The following is a 12074-nucleotide window of genomic DNA, read 5'->3' as shown; positions in this document are numbered from 1 at the left end:
ACTCACTGGAATGAACACAATTACTGTCTTTGATGAGGCTCAAAACAAACGTAGTTAATGGAAGATCTTATTACTTTCAGAAAAAGTGAAAAAAAAAAGTTGTTTCAAGCACAGGTAAAGTGAACAGAGACATAGCTCAAGGTGTTGTTATCACCCACCGCTGAAAAGTAAAGGCGGGCAATAATGTTTTTGCTCATGTCTTTGTGTCTTTCTGAACAATTTTGAATAAAACTTGCAGAAATAATCACTGGATGTACATCTACGACTATTTAACTTTTGGAGCCAACCCATTTCAAGATGGCTGCTGAAGACAACTGACCTCAGAAAACACAAACGTGGATATTATTCAGTTGTTATTACAGCGATTGTGCTAAGATTTGTTTTGGTTATAGCTGAGAGTCATTCCCAACACATACTCCCAAGTGTTTACTGTTGGCGTCAACCCTGTTTGTCTATTAGCAAAATATCTCATTAACCAATGATTTTTAATGAAAGTTTCAGAAAGTAGTCATAAGATGTGCATTTACAACAGATTAACCTGTGGGAGTCAATTCAAGCTGACTGACACACCTAATCGATAATAGCCAGGCTGTAATTGGCTCTAATTGTACAGATTTTGATGTGGTAGCAGCTGAGAGTCATTCAAACAAGATTTCTAGTTACATTTTTGTTTGTTTTGCCTTATGTGAAGCAAATCAATCAGAAATATTATCAATAAATATACACCTTCCTGGTTAAGTTTACTAGTTGAAAACATGTGCCAAGTCACGACAATTCAGCAGCACTCAGTAGCATTACCAGGAAACCCGATCCAGACATGTCGGCAGCTGAATAATGGAGCTACATGCGCTGATCACGTGAAGAGGAGCGCCTCAGTCCCTGACAGCTGGGAGGGGCGAGGGGGCGTGGCTTCCGAAAGGGCGTATCCAATAAAAAAAAAGAAGTCCTGTTGTCTCAACCGGCACGAGCGAGTTCCACACATGCGGTGGAGGAGCCTTCCATTCTAAACGGAGACGTTTCTGGAACTTTAGAGGCGATTTTGTTTAATCTTAAAACAGATCATCGTTTAGGCTATTTTTTTTTAACGCAGTCGCTTTATTTTTCAAACTTAACGGCAGCTGTTGAAGGGGAATATTCTACAATAAGTTTATTTTTTCTATCATCCCGCGCGCGCTATCGTTAACGGCTTGTAGGAGAGGGGGGGCGCGCGCGCGCTTAATTAGCTTACCGGCTAAAAAGGCACGATTTTCTTCAGGGCTGACTGCTCTACAACGTGTGGTAAGTATTGTGCTATTAATTTTTCTGTGAGGACCGGGAGCGCATTCCAGTTTGTTAAAAGTGACGCGGCCAAACAAAGCTTTTTAGCAGAAGTCGACGTTAGCGTAAAGCTAACTCCATCTTGAATGTCACGCTATTGTATGAAACGCATTCACTGCCAGGAACGAGTGAACTGTACTGAGCAGGGCGAGTTAACGGAATGGTTAATTTAGAGTCGAATATTTCTGTTTGATACAGGATTTGTTGCGGTTCATGCTTTCATTAGACTCTGCTTCTCAGCTGGGCCCTTGTCGACGGACGGTGAAAACTGCCGTGTCTTCTAAGCCTTCATTAGCGGCATCGACCATCTGTCTAATACGCACTTGACCGATTAAAATCGGTTTCGAGACGCCGGCGACCCGCTCGACGGCGCGGCGTATGTGGCTGGGTGGAAAAGCCCGTACCGTGTCACTTCCGGTTACGTCCGCTTTTACGGAGAAATCACGTCAAACCTAATTGAAACGCCGACAGCAGCTGTGTCGGATGAAAAGGAGGAAAATCATTTTTGTTAGGGTGTTTTTTGTTTTCTGGTCCTTGGAGGCGCGTGGAGCCACTCGGACGGCGCTCGTGTGTCGTATGAATGAATGACGACACGTGCGCACGTAGTAAAATATAAATATATACATTTCTAGATAATAACCCCTTATCTCAGCACGTCTTTTATCAACGTAGCAGTTAGTAAATAACACACTGAACCGAGCCCGAGTCAAAACAAAGGTCGTTTTATAGCCGCGGCTCTCACTTCGTGCGCCATTTCCTTAAAATGGCTTCCCGTTTGGGTTTCTGGAGAGGCTGTGCGTAGATGACAGTCTTCCGGTCTTAGCGCTCACTTCAGAGTTTCCTCTCTTTCTTCCCTCGTTTAAAACCGCGTTACAGTACATTTAGATGGGTTAAAACTTTCTTTGACTCACGAAGAAAACTGTTCTTTATTTGTAACCTTGTATATAAACTTATTTCATGGTTTCTTTCTGTGTTTGTTCTCTCTTTTTCTCCCCAGAATGTACCCCTGCTCACCTGCAGTCACAGTTGCACAATGGCCGGTTGCACTCTCTGCTTGACAGCCAAGCACCAAAAAGTCTGCAAAAGATCTAGTATAATTACAGGATAGCAATAAATCTTTACCGTACCCTTTTAGTTTACTTGATAAGTTTGCACTGCTGAATCTCAGAAATCCTCTTAACACAGGCGTGACTAAAGAAGAGCTATTTATTTATTTTTTTACCTCATTACCTCTTACGTTTTATTAGCTGCTGTTTAATAGCAGTGCTGTGTAGATATTTTCAAAAGGCATTACTTTCCCTTAAAATTGTGAAGGAATTACTATAGTCTGCAATCATGGTTTCAACAACTGCAGCTGCAATAATTTTGGTCACCAAGGCAGCGGCCCCCACTGCTCTGACAGATTACATGTGGCTGCTCATTCTCGGCTTCGTCATCGCCTTCGTTTTGGCCTTCTCCGTGGGTGCAAACGATGTCGCCAACTCGTTCGGCACGGCCGTTGGCTCCGGAGTGGTGACCTTGCGACAGGCGTGCATCTTGGCCACTGTGTTTGAGACCCTGGGCTCCGTGCTACTCGGGGCTAAAGTGAGCGAAACCATCCGAAAGGGTATCATCGACGTGGGCATGTACAACGGCTCCGAGCACGTGTTGATGGCTGGGTCTGTCAGTGCCATGTTTGGTGAGTATGTCTTCAGTCATAAATTGTGGAATTGGAGCTTCTTTATTTATCAATGCAGAGATGTGTGAAGTAAAATGTTTTATTTGCTCTGTGGTAAAGGAGACTACAAGAACGCCCTCTAATTGGTTTGTGTTTAAACTGGTTTTGTTGTGCCTAAAGGGTCAAATTGAAGAGCTGGGATGTTTATTGTTCTAGGTTCTGCTGTGTGGCAGCTGGCCGCTTCTTTCCTTAAGCTTCCCATCTCTGGCACACACTGCATTGTTGGCGCTACTATTGGCTTCTCACTGGTTGCCAATGGCCAACAGGGTGTCAAGTGGCTTGAACTTCTCCGTATTGGTAAGACATTACAATTTGTTGACCTCCTTTTCCATAATTGTACTATGAATAAAAAACCAAAGTAATGCTATGTGATGTGGTGTTGCAACCCCAAAACACGTTTGAGTGTATAATATTTAGGTCAACGACCCAGTAAAAGATGGTCTAAATGAGATTTATGGGATTTGATTCAAGTCCACACACACAACATTTTAGAACTATCCTGTAGCCATAAAACAAATAAAAACGGTAGTTTCAGAATTAGGTGTGCAGAAGAAGAGGATGGGTCATCTGATAAACTGTCATGAGGGGAAAAAGCATGATGCAATATAATTTAACTCTGAGCACTGCAGGAAAAATGTAATAACACAACTTAATTTAACAATTGCTTTTACGCAACTGCTGCATGTCGTTCAGGCATCTGGGTTTAAGTCTCTGATGCAAGTTCGACTAAATGAACACAAACGGATTGCAAATAAAATATTAACACAAATCTGGACGTTGCACAATAAGTTTCTTTTGTGCAGTGAAATGAGAAATGCTATTACTAACTTGGAAATCAATTTACTTTCAGTTGCTTCCTGGTTCCTGAGTCCTCTATTGTCTGGCATAATGTCAGGCGTGGTTTTCTACTTTGTGCGCAAGTTCATCCTACAAAAGGTAAAGCTGATTTAATTGGCATACAGTATGGTGGTGTTTGTTTTGTGAGAGAGACTTTGCAGAAGTATTTTCGTTAGGTGGTTTCAACACTGCATATATATTGCAAAATGAAATTGAGAAAATGTTGGTAGTTTTTAAAAATCATATGTGGTTTGGATTAGAGGTTCCCGTTTAGTTTCCTCACCTGTAACCTGTCAGCAGAATTGTCCGGTTCTTTTTATGCAATTTGACTTGTATTTCTGATTAGTTGCTTGGTTTCTTTCTTGCAGAAAGACCCTGTTCCTAATGGTTTGAAGGCCCTGCCTGTCTTCTACGCTCTGACCATGGGAATCAACCTGTTGTCCATCATGTTCAGTGGCGCGCCGAGTGAGTATTATTGTCTCGTTTTTCTCTGCATGACTGCCTGCAGCCACAGCTTAGAATACACAGCTCCCTCAGTCAGCCGGAGACCCACACCTGTCCCAGACGGGTCCAGACTGTTTACCACTTTCACAGAAGCTGTGTTTATTTTAACATGTTTTTTTGGGGCTCTCTTGCTTGTGGTTCTGTGTGGGTTAAAGCTGGAATCAAGTTTTAGAGTGGAGCACCACAGGGTGATGGAAATAAGAATTAACTCTTTACATCACTGTCATCTGGCTTGGAGAAAGAAAAGAGAAGTAAATGGTGTTGTTGAAATTGTCATTGCTGCCTGTTTTCTAATACTTGCTGCTCAGAATTTTTTTTAATCATTCTTTTTTTTTGTTAGTTTTTATTCTTCCAAAATAATTTTTATTAAACGAGCCACTTCTGCTCCTGTGTTTTTCTTCTCTCTACAGGACCTAAAAGTTCAAGATGTTAGCTGGCCTGGGCCTTTAAATGGTGGCTACAGGCCAGAATTTCACCAGATTTGGTGCACTGGAGACCCCTTTCAGTTCCAACATAGCCCATAGCCCTGCTTAGTCAGACATCCTGAATAATTGTTTGACGTCCCTCGCATTGGAAAACTCAGTGCATGAGGACCAGTAAATGGGTATCTCGCACAAAAAGGTGTGAACTTACACATTAAACATTTCAAGTGTGAATCCATAGATTCACATCAAGCATCCAAATTTTGTATATTTGTAGACATGCAAATTGTCACCACATGGGGAAATTCATCCATTCCTGCAGGATAAGCTTTCCTTGGTGGAAATGCAACATAATTTAGAGATTCATCAGTTCATATTAAAATGTTTTCTGTAGAATATACCTACCCTGTGTGCTCTGTCACACAGCATCTCATTATTGCTGATCCATGTAGTCTGATGCTGCTGCAGTATCTGCAATGAGCAGAGTACAGTGTGTCCCACTGTAAGACTTGGCTCATCAAATCGACGTGTTAGCATCGCAGTGTGACTGGACACCTGGCATCCTACAGCACATTCCTGTACTTATAAACAGGCATCGACCCAGAGCTTAAGTTGGCATGCACAGAAATGATAGTGGTTTGAGCCGAAGAATTTATGGGTCATCTGGTAATCGTTTACACATGTCTGGTGTGTCTTGTTTTCTTAACACCTTATAAACCACTGATCTGCAGCCCCATTTAGTACAGAAGAGAGAGATTTACAACCAGATTCCCACTACCTTTATAGAATGGTTTGTTGCAAATATATTGAGACATCGAACTCTAGTCCTCTGATGCCACCTCCATGCTTACATGACATTTTAATGTGGACCTGAAGCAACATAAGTACCTTCAGAAGTTGATTTTGACAGCTGTTGTATCACAGATGTTAGTTATTGTGAGCAGAAGGAGATGTTTTCAGCTCAGATGCAAAATGGACCCGTCTCGTTCAGTCAGATTTAATTGCACCCAAAGAAAAGGACAACCAAACTTTATTGCCAAGTGAGTCATAAACAGACAGTAAAACTACCATCGTAAATAAACTTTGCAGTAAGCAGCACATACTAAGAAAAGGAGGAAAAACACAAATCATGTCACTGAGCGCTGCGGGCTACCGAGAAGTTCGGTTCCAGGGAGGGGTTCATAACACAACCATGGTTAAATTTAATTTCCTGTGCAGTGCCATTCGTTCCTACTTCATGGCTGTGAGATATGGTCACCCTCAGTTTGTGGGAGTGTTGATCAGAATGTTAGATGCAACCATTTTTTATTTATTTACTCTAAATTGATGAACATTGCTTTTTTTGTGTGACTGGAACCACACCTACAACTGGATGTCTGACTACATATTAGTCAGTAATGGGGAAGTTCAACTTTTTTCAAAGCCTTGTTGTTGTTGTTTTTTTTGTTTTTTTTTTGAAGGCACCGAGCATCCATTGCGTAACTAAATAAACATCAGTTTGATTCTCTGCAGTCTTGTGCTGCAGTGTGACTCAGGGAGGGGAGGACGCTGTGGACTTTGCCCTCAAATTAACATGAAAGCACACACTTATCACTTACCCTTATCCCTCATTTCCTTTTGTTTACCTTAAACTAACCAAACGGTCCCAAACAAGTTTTTGAAATTCTGCACAGCCAAGGTCACCTCGTCAAAAGCGGCGTTGGACTCTGCGGCTGCTAGTTCCTTTGTTTTCTCTAAAACTTTAATGCTTACTTGCATTGTCTCACAAAAGATGACTACCTCCGAAGGGAAATTCAAATAAGATGCTGTATCCCAGCATGTACCGTGCTGCATTTACGTCTACTGCACCAACTTGCTACTGCAGTCTTGGCAAGAGGGTACCCTTACAGCGAACAGCAAGAGCGTACTACTTCACCCACCCCTTTCTTTTTCCCTTTTGGGCTCCTTTTAAGGAACTCATTGTCCATGTACAGTTGTTGGCTGAGGATTTAGGAGTTACGGTGACATTCGTCCTGTTTAACCTGTTGAATGTTGCATAACTGTTCACAGATGGGGGTACGTTTCATTTTTAAACGCCAAGCATTGCAGTCAGTTGCCATCTTTTATACAGTTCATTTTTAAATTAAAAGATTAAGTCATGGACATTTTGTGCCCTCTGGGTTTTTTTTTTTTTTTATCACATCATTCATATTTTATTTAGGGAAAGGATTCTCTCTTAAATTTTCTTTTATCTCTATCCAACTTCCTGTGGGTTTGTAGATGCAGTAGTTTACATTTTGTTTTACAATTAAACAATTGCATTTTTACTGTTGTTTCATATGAAATGTGGCTTTGTACTCTAAAGGTAGCCCCTGCTGCCTTGTCTTATAAACCGCCCTCTTTCTATTTGCCTTTTTTGTGTTTGCGTGGACCCTGGCGATCCCTCAGTGCTGGGATTTAACAAAATTCCTTGGTGGGGCATCCTGCTCATCTCGCTGGGCTGTTCTCTGCTGACTGCCATTGTGGTCTGGTTTATTGTCTGCCCTCGGCTCAAGAAGAAGATCGAACGTAAGTCCCATTTGTTTGTGTGTGTTGCAAAAGACTCCATTTTTTAAAAAATAAAACCGCTGTCATCAGCTTCCTCTGACTTCTGAAAAATGTTTCTTAAAGCCATTGAATAAATGAGTCATTGTGAGCTCCACCGAGTTACAAAAACGGCCCGTATTAATCCAGTAAATGGCGCTTCGGGGGATTTTTTATTTTTATTTTTTTATCTTCCCTTCATAATGGAGTCACTCTGATGGCAATAACCTGAAAATGTTGTCACCTGTTGCTTTATAATCCTGGATTAACTTCTTGTTAGAAGTATGATTTTGATGTTACGTCAACACCATGCAAACACATTCACCTCGTGAATGTGTTTCTGTATTCAGTTATAATCCATGATCTTTGTTTTTACATTAATCTTGACATATTGCATAAAAGCGCCTGACATGAAAGGCACAGGCATGGCAGGCACATGTATTAAAGTTTTAGTCTAAAACTGAACAAACTCGCAGAAAAGTTCAGTGTCAGAAAAATCCAACTTTATCTGTAAGTTGAAACGTAGGGTTTATCTGACCATGCCTCTTAACTAGTGAACAACATGGTTAATTAGGTCAAAGCAATCCTATAATTGGTCGTCAGCCCTGTAACTAAAATAACCTGTCTGTTGACCTAAGGTGTTAACTTTACTTTTGCTGTGTGCTGGGAAAAAAAGAGGGAGGAGGGTGTCTGCTTAAGCTCTAACTCTAAACCTTTTTAAATGCTGTACTGTAGCTTCACGGTCAACCATTTCAATATTTATCAGAAAACACTGCCAGCTTTCTAGTTTTCTTTATAAACAAAGCTACATTGGCATGTGTTCAGTCATATCATGTTTGATAAGATAACTTACTAACTGTAATGTAAATTTAGTCTGTTTGTCTGTGAACCATTAAATAGATTTAGAAACTCAGGAAAAAGGGTAGCATTATGTTAACAGGACAATAGCCTCTTGGCTGTAATTGCACAACTCTTACAGATTAAGTTGAAAGGTTACACAAACTCCAGGAGAGAAATTCTAGATAAGCATGTGTTTGGACACGATCCATTTTAACTTCTTTCCCACCAGGAGATAACAAATCTTCCAGCCCCTCTGAGAGCCCCTTGATGGAAAAGCGAGAGCTCAAAGAGGCCCACTGTCCCATCCTGAAACAGACTGCCAAGGAAACGTCTGCACCTACTGCGCCAGCTATCAATCCGAACTCGTCTCCTGAGCCCCAGGCTGCCCCAGAGGAACGCAAGGTGACGTTTGACATTGGAGATTCTGACGAAGGGGAAAATAAGGAGCGCAAGGTGGCGTTTGACATTGGAGATTCTGATGACACGGACTACAGCAATGCCAACAGTGGTATGTTTTGTCAAGAAACACTTCTAGTTGTGTGTTATTAAAATTACTTTGTGGTAGCTACGTGTTTAATTAGTATACAAACTGGCATAAATGAGCTTAATATATGTTCCTCTTTCTGGTTCTAAAGCCTCCAAACAGCCTCAAACTAACAACCAAGTCCAGAACAGTAATGGCTGCGCAAATGCTCAGAATCAGGTCCACTTCAACAACCAAACCCAGTTCAATAACAGAACGGCGCAGATTCCAAGTAACGGTTACAGCCAGTACCACACAGTCCACAAGGACTCTGGCCTCTACAAAGACCTGCTGCACAAGCTCCACCTGGCCAAGGTCGGCGACTGCATGGGCGAGGTGGGCGACCGACCCATCCGGCGGAACAACAGCTACACCTCATACACTATGGCCATCATCGGCATGCATGGAGACTTCAGGCATAAAGACGGCGACATCCGTGCTGGCGAGGACAGTGACAAGATCTCGGGGTCCGGCGGTCACGAGAAGAAGCGCGTGCGCATGGACAGTTACACCAGCTACTGCAACGCCGTGGCAGAGAACACGACTCCCGAAGGTCTCGGAGAAGGCGACGTGACACTAGAAATAAGTAACGAAGACGCAGGCAGCAGCCAGAGCTCTCTGGACGACAAGCTTGAGGAAGACAAGCCAGAAGTCTCGACTTTGTTTCAGTTCCTGCAAATCCTAACGGCCTGCTTCGGATCCTTCGCCCATGGTGGAAACGATGTGAGGTGAGGACTCTGTGTATTGAAGGTCGTGGTGTTACGAGTTGTCAGGCTGATAAGATAAAACCTGCGCTCCTCTCAGGTTGTTGGTGACATTTTAACTTATCATAACTCTGTGACCACTGTTGAAATAACCTCACTTTTTTTTTCTCTCCCTGCAGCAATGCTATTGGGCCATTGGTAGCTCTGTATTTGGTTTACACAACAAGCAGCGTGACCTCAAACATGGATACGCCCGTTTGGCTTCTGTTGTATGGCGGCGTGGGCATCTGCATTGGACTCTGGGTCTGGGGTCGCAGGGTGATCCAGACTATGGGCAAGGACCTGACTCCCATCACACCCTCAAGGTACAAGCTCCGCAGACACCACAGAGGCTGTTTTTCTCCCAGTCATTAAAGCCACATCCTTTGCAGACATGAGCCACTTTCTTAATTTAGCAGGCCACTCAGACACATCCACATGAGACTTGAATGTTGTCTTTTTTTCCCTGCAGTGGTTTCAGCATTGAGTTGGCCTCAGCCCTGACTGTCGTGGTTGCTTCGAACATTGGCCTGCCTGTTTCCACCACCCACTGCAAGGTAGGCTAGTTAAACACTGTGGTTTGGAAATTTGAATGAGACACAGGGAGAGACTGTCAACAGTCTGCTGGAGCGTCCAAATATGGAACTAAGTTCCTGCTCGATGTTTTACACAATTAAAGGAGGATTATGCAATTTCTCTAACATCTGTTGTGTTTTTCTAGGTGGGTTCCGTGGTCGCAGTGGGGTGGCTCCGCTCAAAGAAGGCGGTGGATTGGCGTTTGTTCCGAAACATCTTCATGGCGTGGTTCGTGACTGTGCCCATCTCTGGCCTGATCAGCGCTGCCATTATGGCCATCTTCATCTACGGCATCCTGTGAGCATGCAGCTGCGCCCCAAGCAGGGGAGGGGAAAGGAAACCGCTTCAGTGCACACCGAGAGGAGGAAAAGAGAAAAGAAAAAAAAAAAAAAAGTGAAGTTGGAAGGCCAAATTATATTGCTTACCTCGAGCCAACAGCTTTGGAAGAAAATGGAGGCATAAAAACCCAAAACGTTTGTCAGGACTTGTGACGTGCCTGTGGTTCATAATCAACCTAGATTTTACTATTTGTTCCGAAGGGAAACCTTTTTTTTTTTTCTCCATATCATTCTGTAAAAAGTTATTCTCTAAATCATCACCTGATGGTATATTGTTAATACTAATTCATGACTGTATTTGTGTTTTTTACTTTGCAATTATGTATATATGGTAATCCTGTTTTTTGATTTTTATTTTACACATCAGATTTAAAAATGCAGTATTAGCTTTTTACAAATGTAATTCTCCGGTCATAACACATGCTGAACGTGATGTAGCTACAGACGCTGTATAAGGCATATAAAAAAAACAAGGTTGTGTACGTTTATTCTCAAAGTCCGAGTTTAAATTATTCAATTTCACATCCAAATCTCTGTATCGTCTCAATCTGGCTGTCGTTCTTCCTCGCGGGGAATGAAACTGAGGTTGGCTTATATCTTGTTCTGCAACCATATCGTCGTATTTAGAGCACTGCAGTTTAATTTGCCGTGGTGGAGCCGTACACACTGGACGAACACTTGCAGAGTCACTTGTTAACATTTAAAGGTCGGCACGCTTCCTGGCAGGAAATGAAATCACAGAGGCCCAACTGGAAATCTGGCTTTCATCTACCTGAAACTGATCACCTCTCGTTTGAGGTAACAGAATGTCCACCAGCACAGATAATGTACTAAAAACAAAACAAGTTTCTGTTAAAACTTGATTGCATCATCCTTGATGGTTATTGCTTTAGCCTTAGATTTCTTTAGAACTGCTACTTCCATGATGGCTTTCTGTGAAATTTGCGCCCCTTTAAGGAATTTATATTGACACCTTTCCCCTTCCTATTATTATTTTTTTTTAAATTTTGAATGTTCTGAATACGACCTTTAAAACTGGCTGTTAACGCAGAGGATTTTTGGGGTGTAGTTCTTTAGAAAGAGGGCGAACATGCCGGATGTTGCATGCCACCAGTGTGTGGTTGCTTGACTGCAGACTTAAAATGCATTTTACAACTATAGATGCAGTAGTTGCCTTAATTTTATTTTTTGTTTTGTTTTCATTAGGTACCAAAGATTTTGTTTTTGTACGTCACAATTTGCTCCACGCTTGTGGATGGGAATTTAAAAAAAAAAACAGAAATAAAAACTGGAAAACATACTGCTGTGTTTTTGCTGATTTCAGGCAGAATCTTAGCTCCTAAAACGTGCGAGGCAACAAAAGGAGACGCGTTGTTCAGACAGGTGGGATAATTCCCCTTTTATTTCCTGATGGGAGGCGTGGTGCGGCTCGGGCACGGGGGGGCTGATGAGTAAGCGCTGGGATCCTCGTGCTGCGGTGTTTGTGTCACATATCTGCGTGGCGGGGACAGACAGGATTCCTTTACGCCAGCTTTACAAACATCACAATGCAGCTGTTTTTGCAGAGCTCTGACCAAAGGTGTTTATGACTCAGTCCTCCTGTGTGGGAACGGGTGAATTATGACTGCAGCAGTTATTTTATTTATTTATGTTCCCTGTTCCTCTGAAACTAAGTCTACTCTATCCCCCAAAGGC

The 12074-nt window shown here is 42.4% G+C and overlaps 1 protein-coding gene across 1 annotated transcript; it reads left to right on the top strand.

The window, feature by feature from the left end:
* Window positions 1-955: 955 nt before the first annotated feature.
* Window positions 956-11679, top strand: slc20a1b (solute carrier family 20 member 1b). Its single transcript, XM_017410611.3, has 11 exons — window positions 956-1278; window positions 2315-2995; window positions 3191-3331; window positions 3885-3970; window positions 4240-4336; window positions 7225-7344; window positions 8429-8707; window positions 8835-9450; window positions 9606-9791; window positions 9938-10022; window positions 10187-11679. Exons 2-11 carry the CDS (start codon window positions 2653-2655, stop codon window positions 10340-10342), a joined length of 2109 nt encoding a protein of 702 aa, XP_017266100.1. The 5' UTR covers window positions 956-1278; window positions 2315-2652; the 3' UTR covers window positions 10343-11679.
* Window positions 11680-12074: the final 395 nt, after the last annotated feature.

This window comes from Kryptolebias marmoratus, linkage group LG14, assembly GCF_001649575.2.
Source record: "Kryptolebias marmoratus isolate JLee-2015 linkage group LG14, ASM164957v2, whole genome shotgun sequence".
Classification (NCBI taxonomy): Eukaryota; Metazoa; Chordata; class Actinopteri; order Cyprinodontiformes; family Rivulidae; genus Kryptolebias; species Kryptolebias marmoratus.
This window is presented reverse-complemented; position numbering and strand designations above follow the sequence as displayed.

What these genes read in the sequence shown, in the direction of transcription:
- slc20a1b (XM_017410611.3), top strand. Translation starts at nt 2,653, where the DNA reads ATGGTTTCAACAACTGCAGCTGCAATAATTTTGGTCACCAAGGCAGCG. An exon ending in CATGTTCAGTGGCGCGCCGA is followed by an intron (nt 4,337 to 7,224) that starts GTGAGTATTATT and finishes GCGATCCCTCAG; the next exon opens with TGCTGGGATTTAACAAAATT. An exon ending in ACTCCCATCACACCCTCAAG is followed by an intron (nt 9,792 to 9,937) that starts GTACAAGCTCCG and finishes TTTTCCCTGCAG; the next exon opens with TGGTTTCAGCATTGAGTTGG.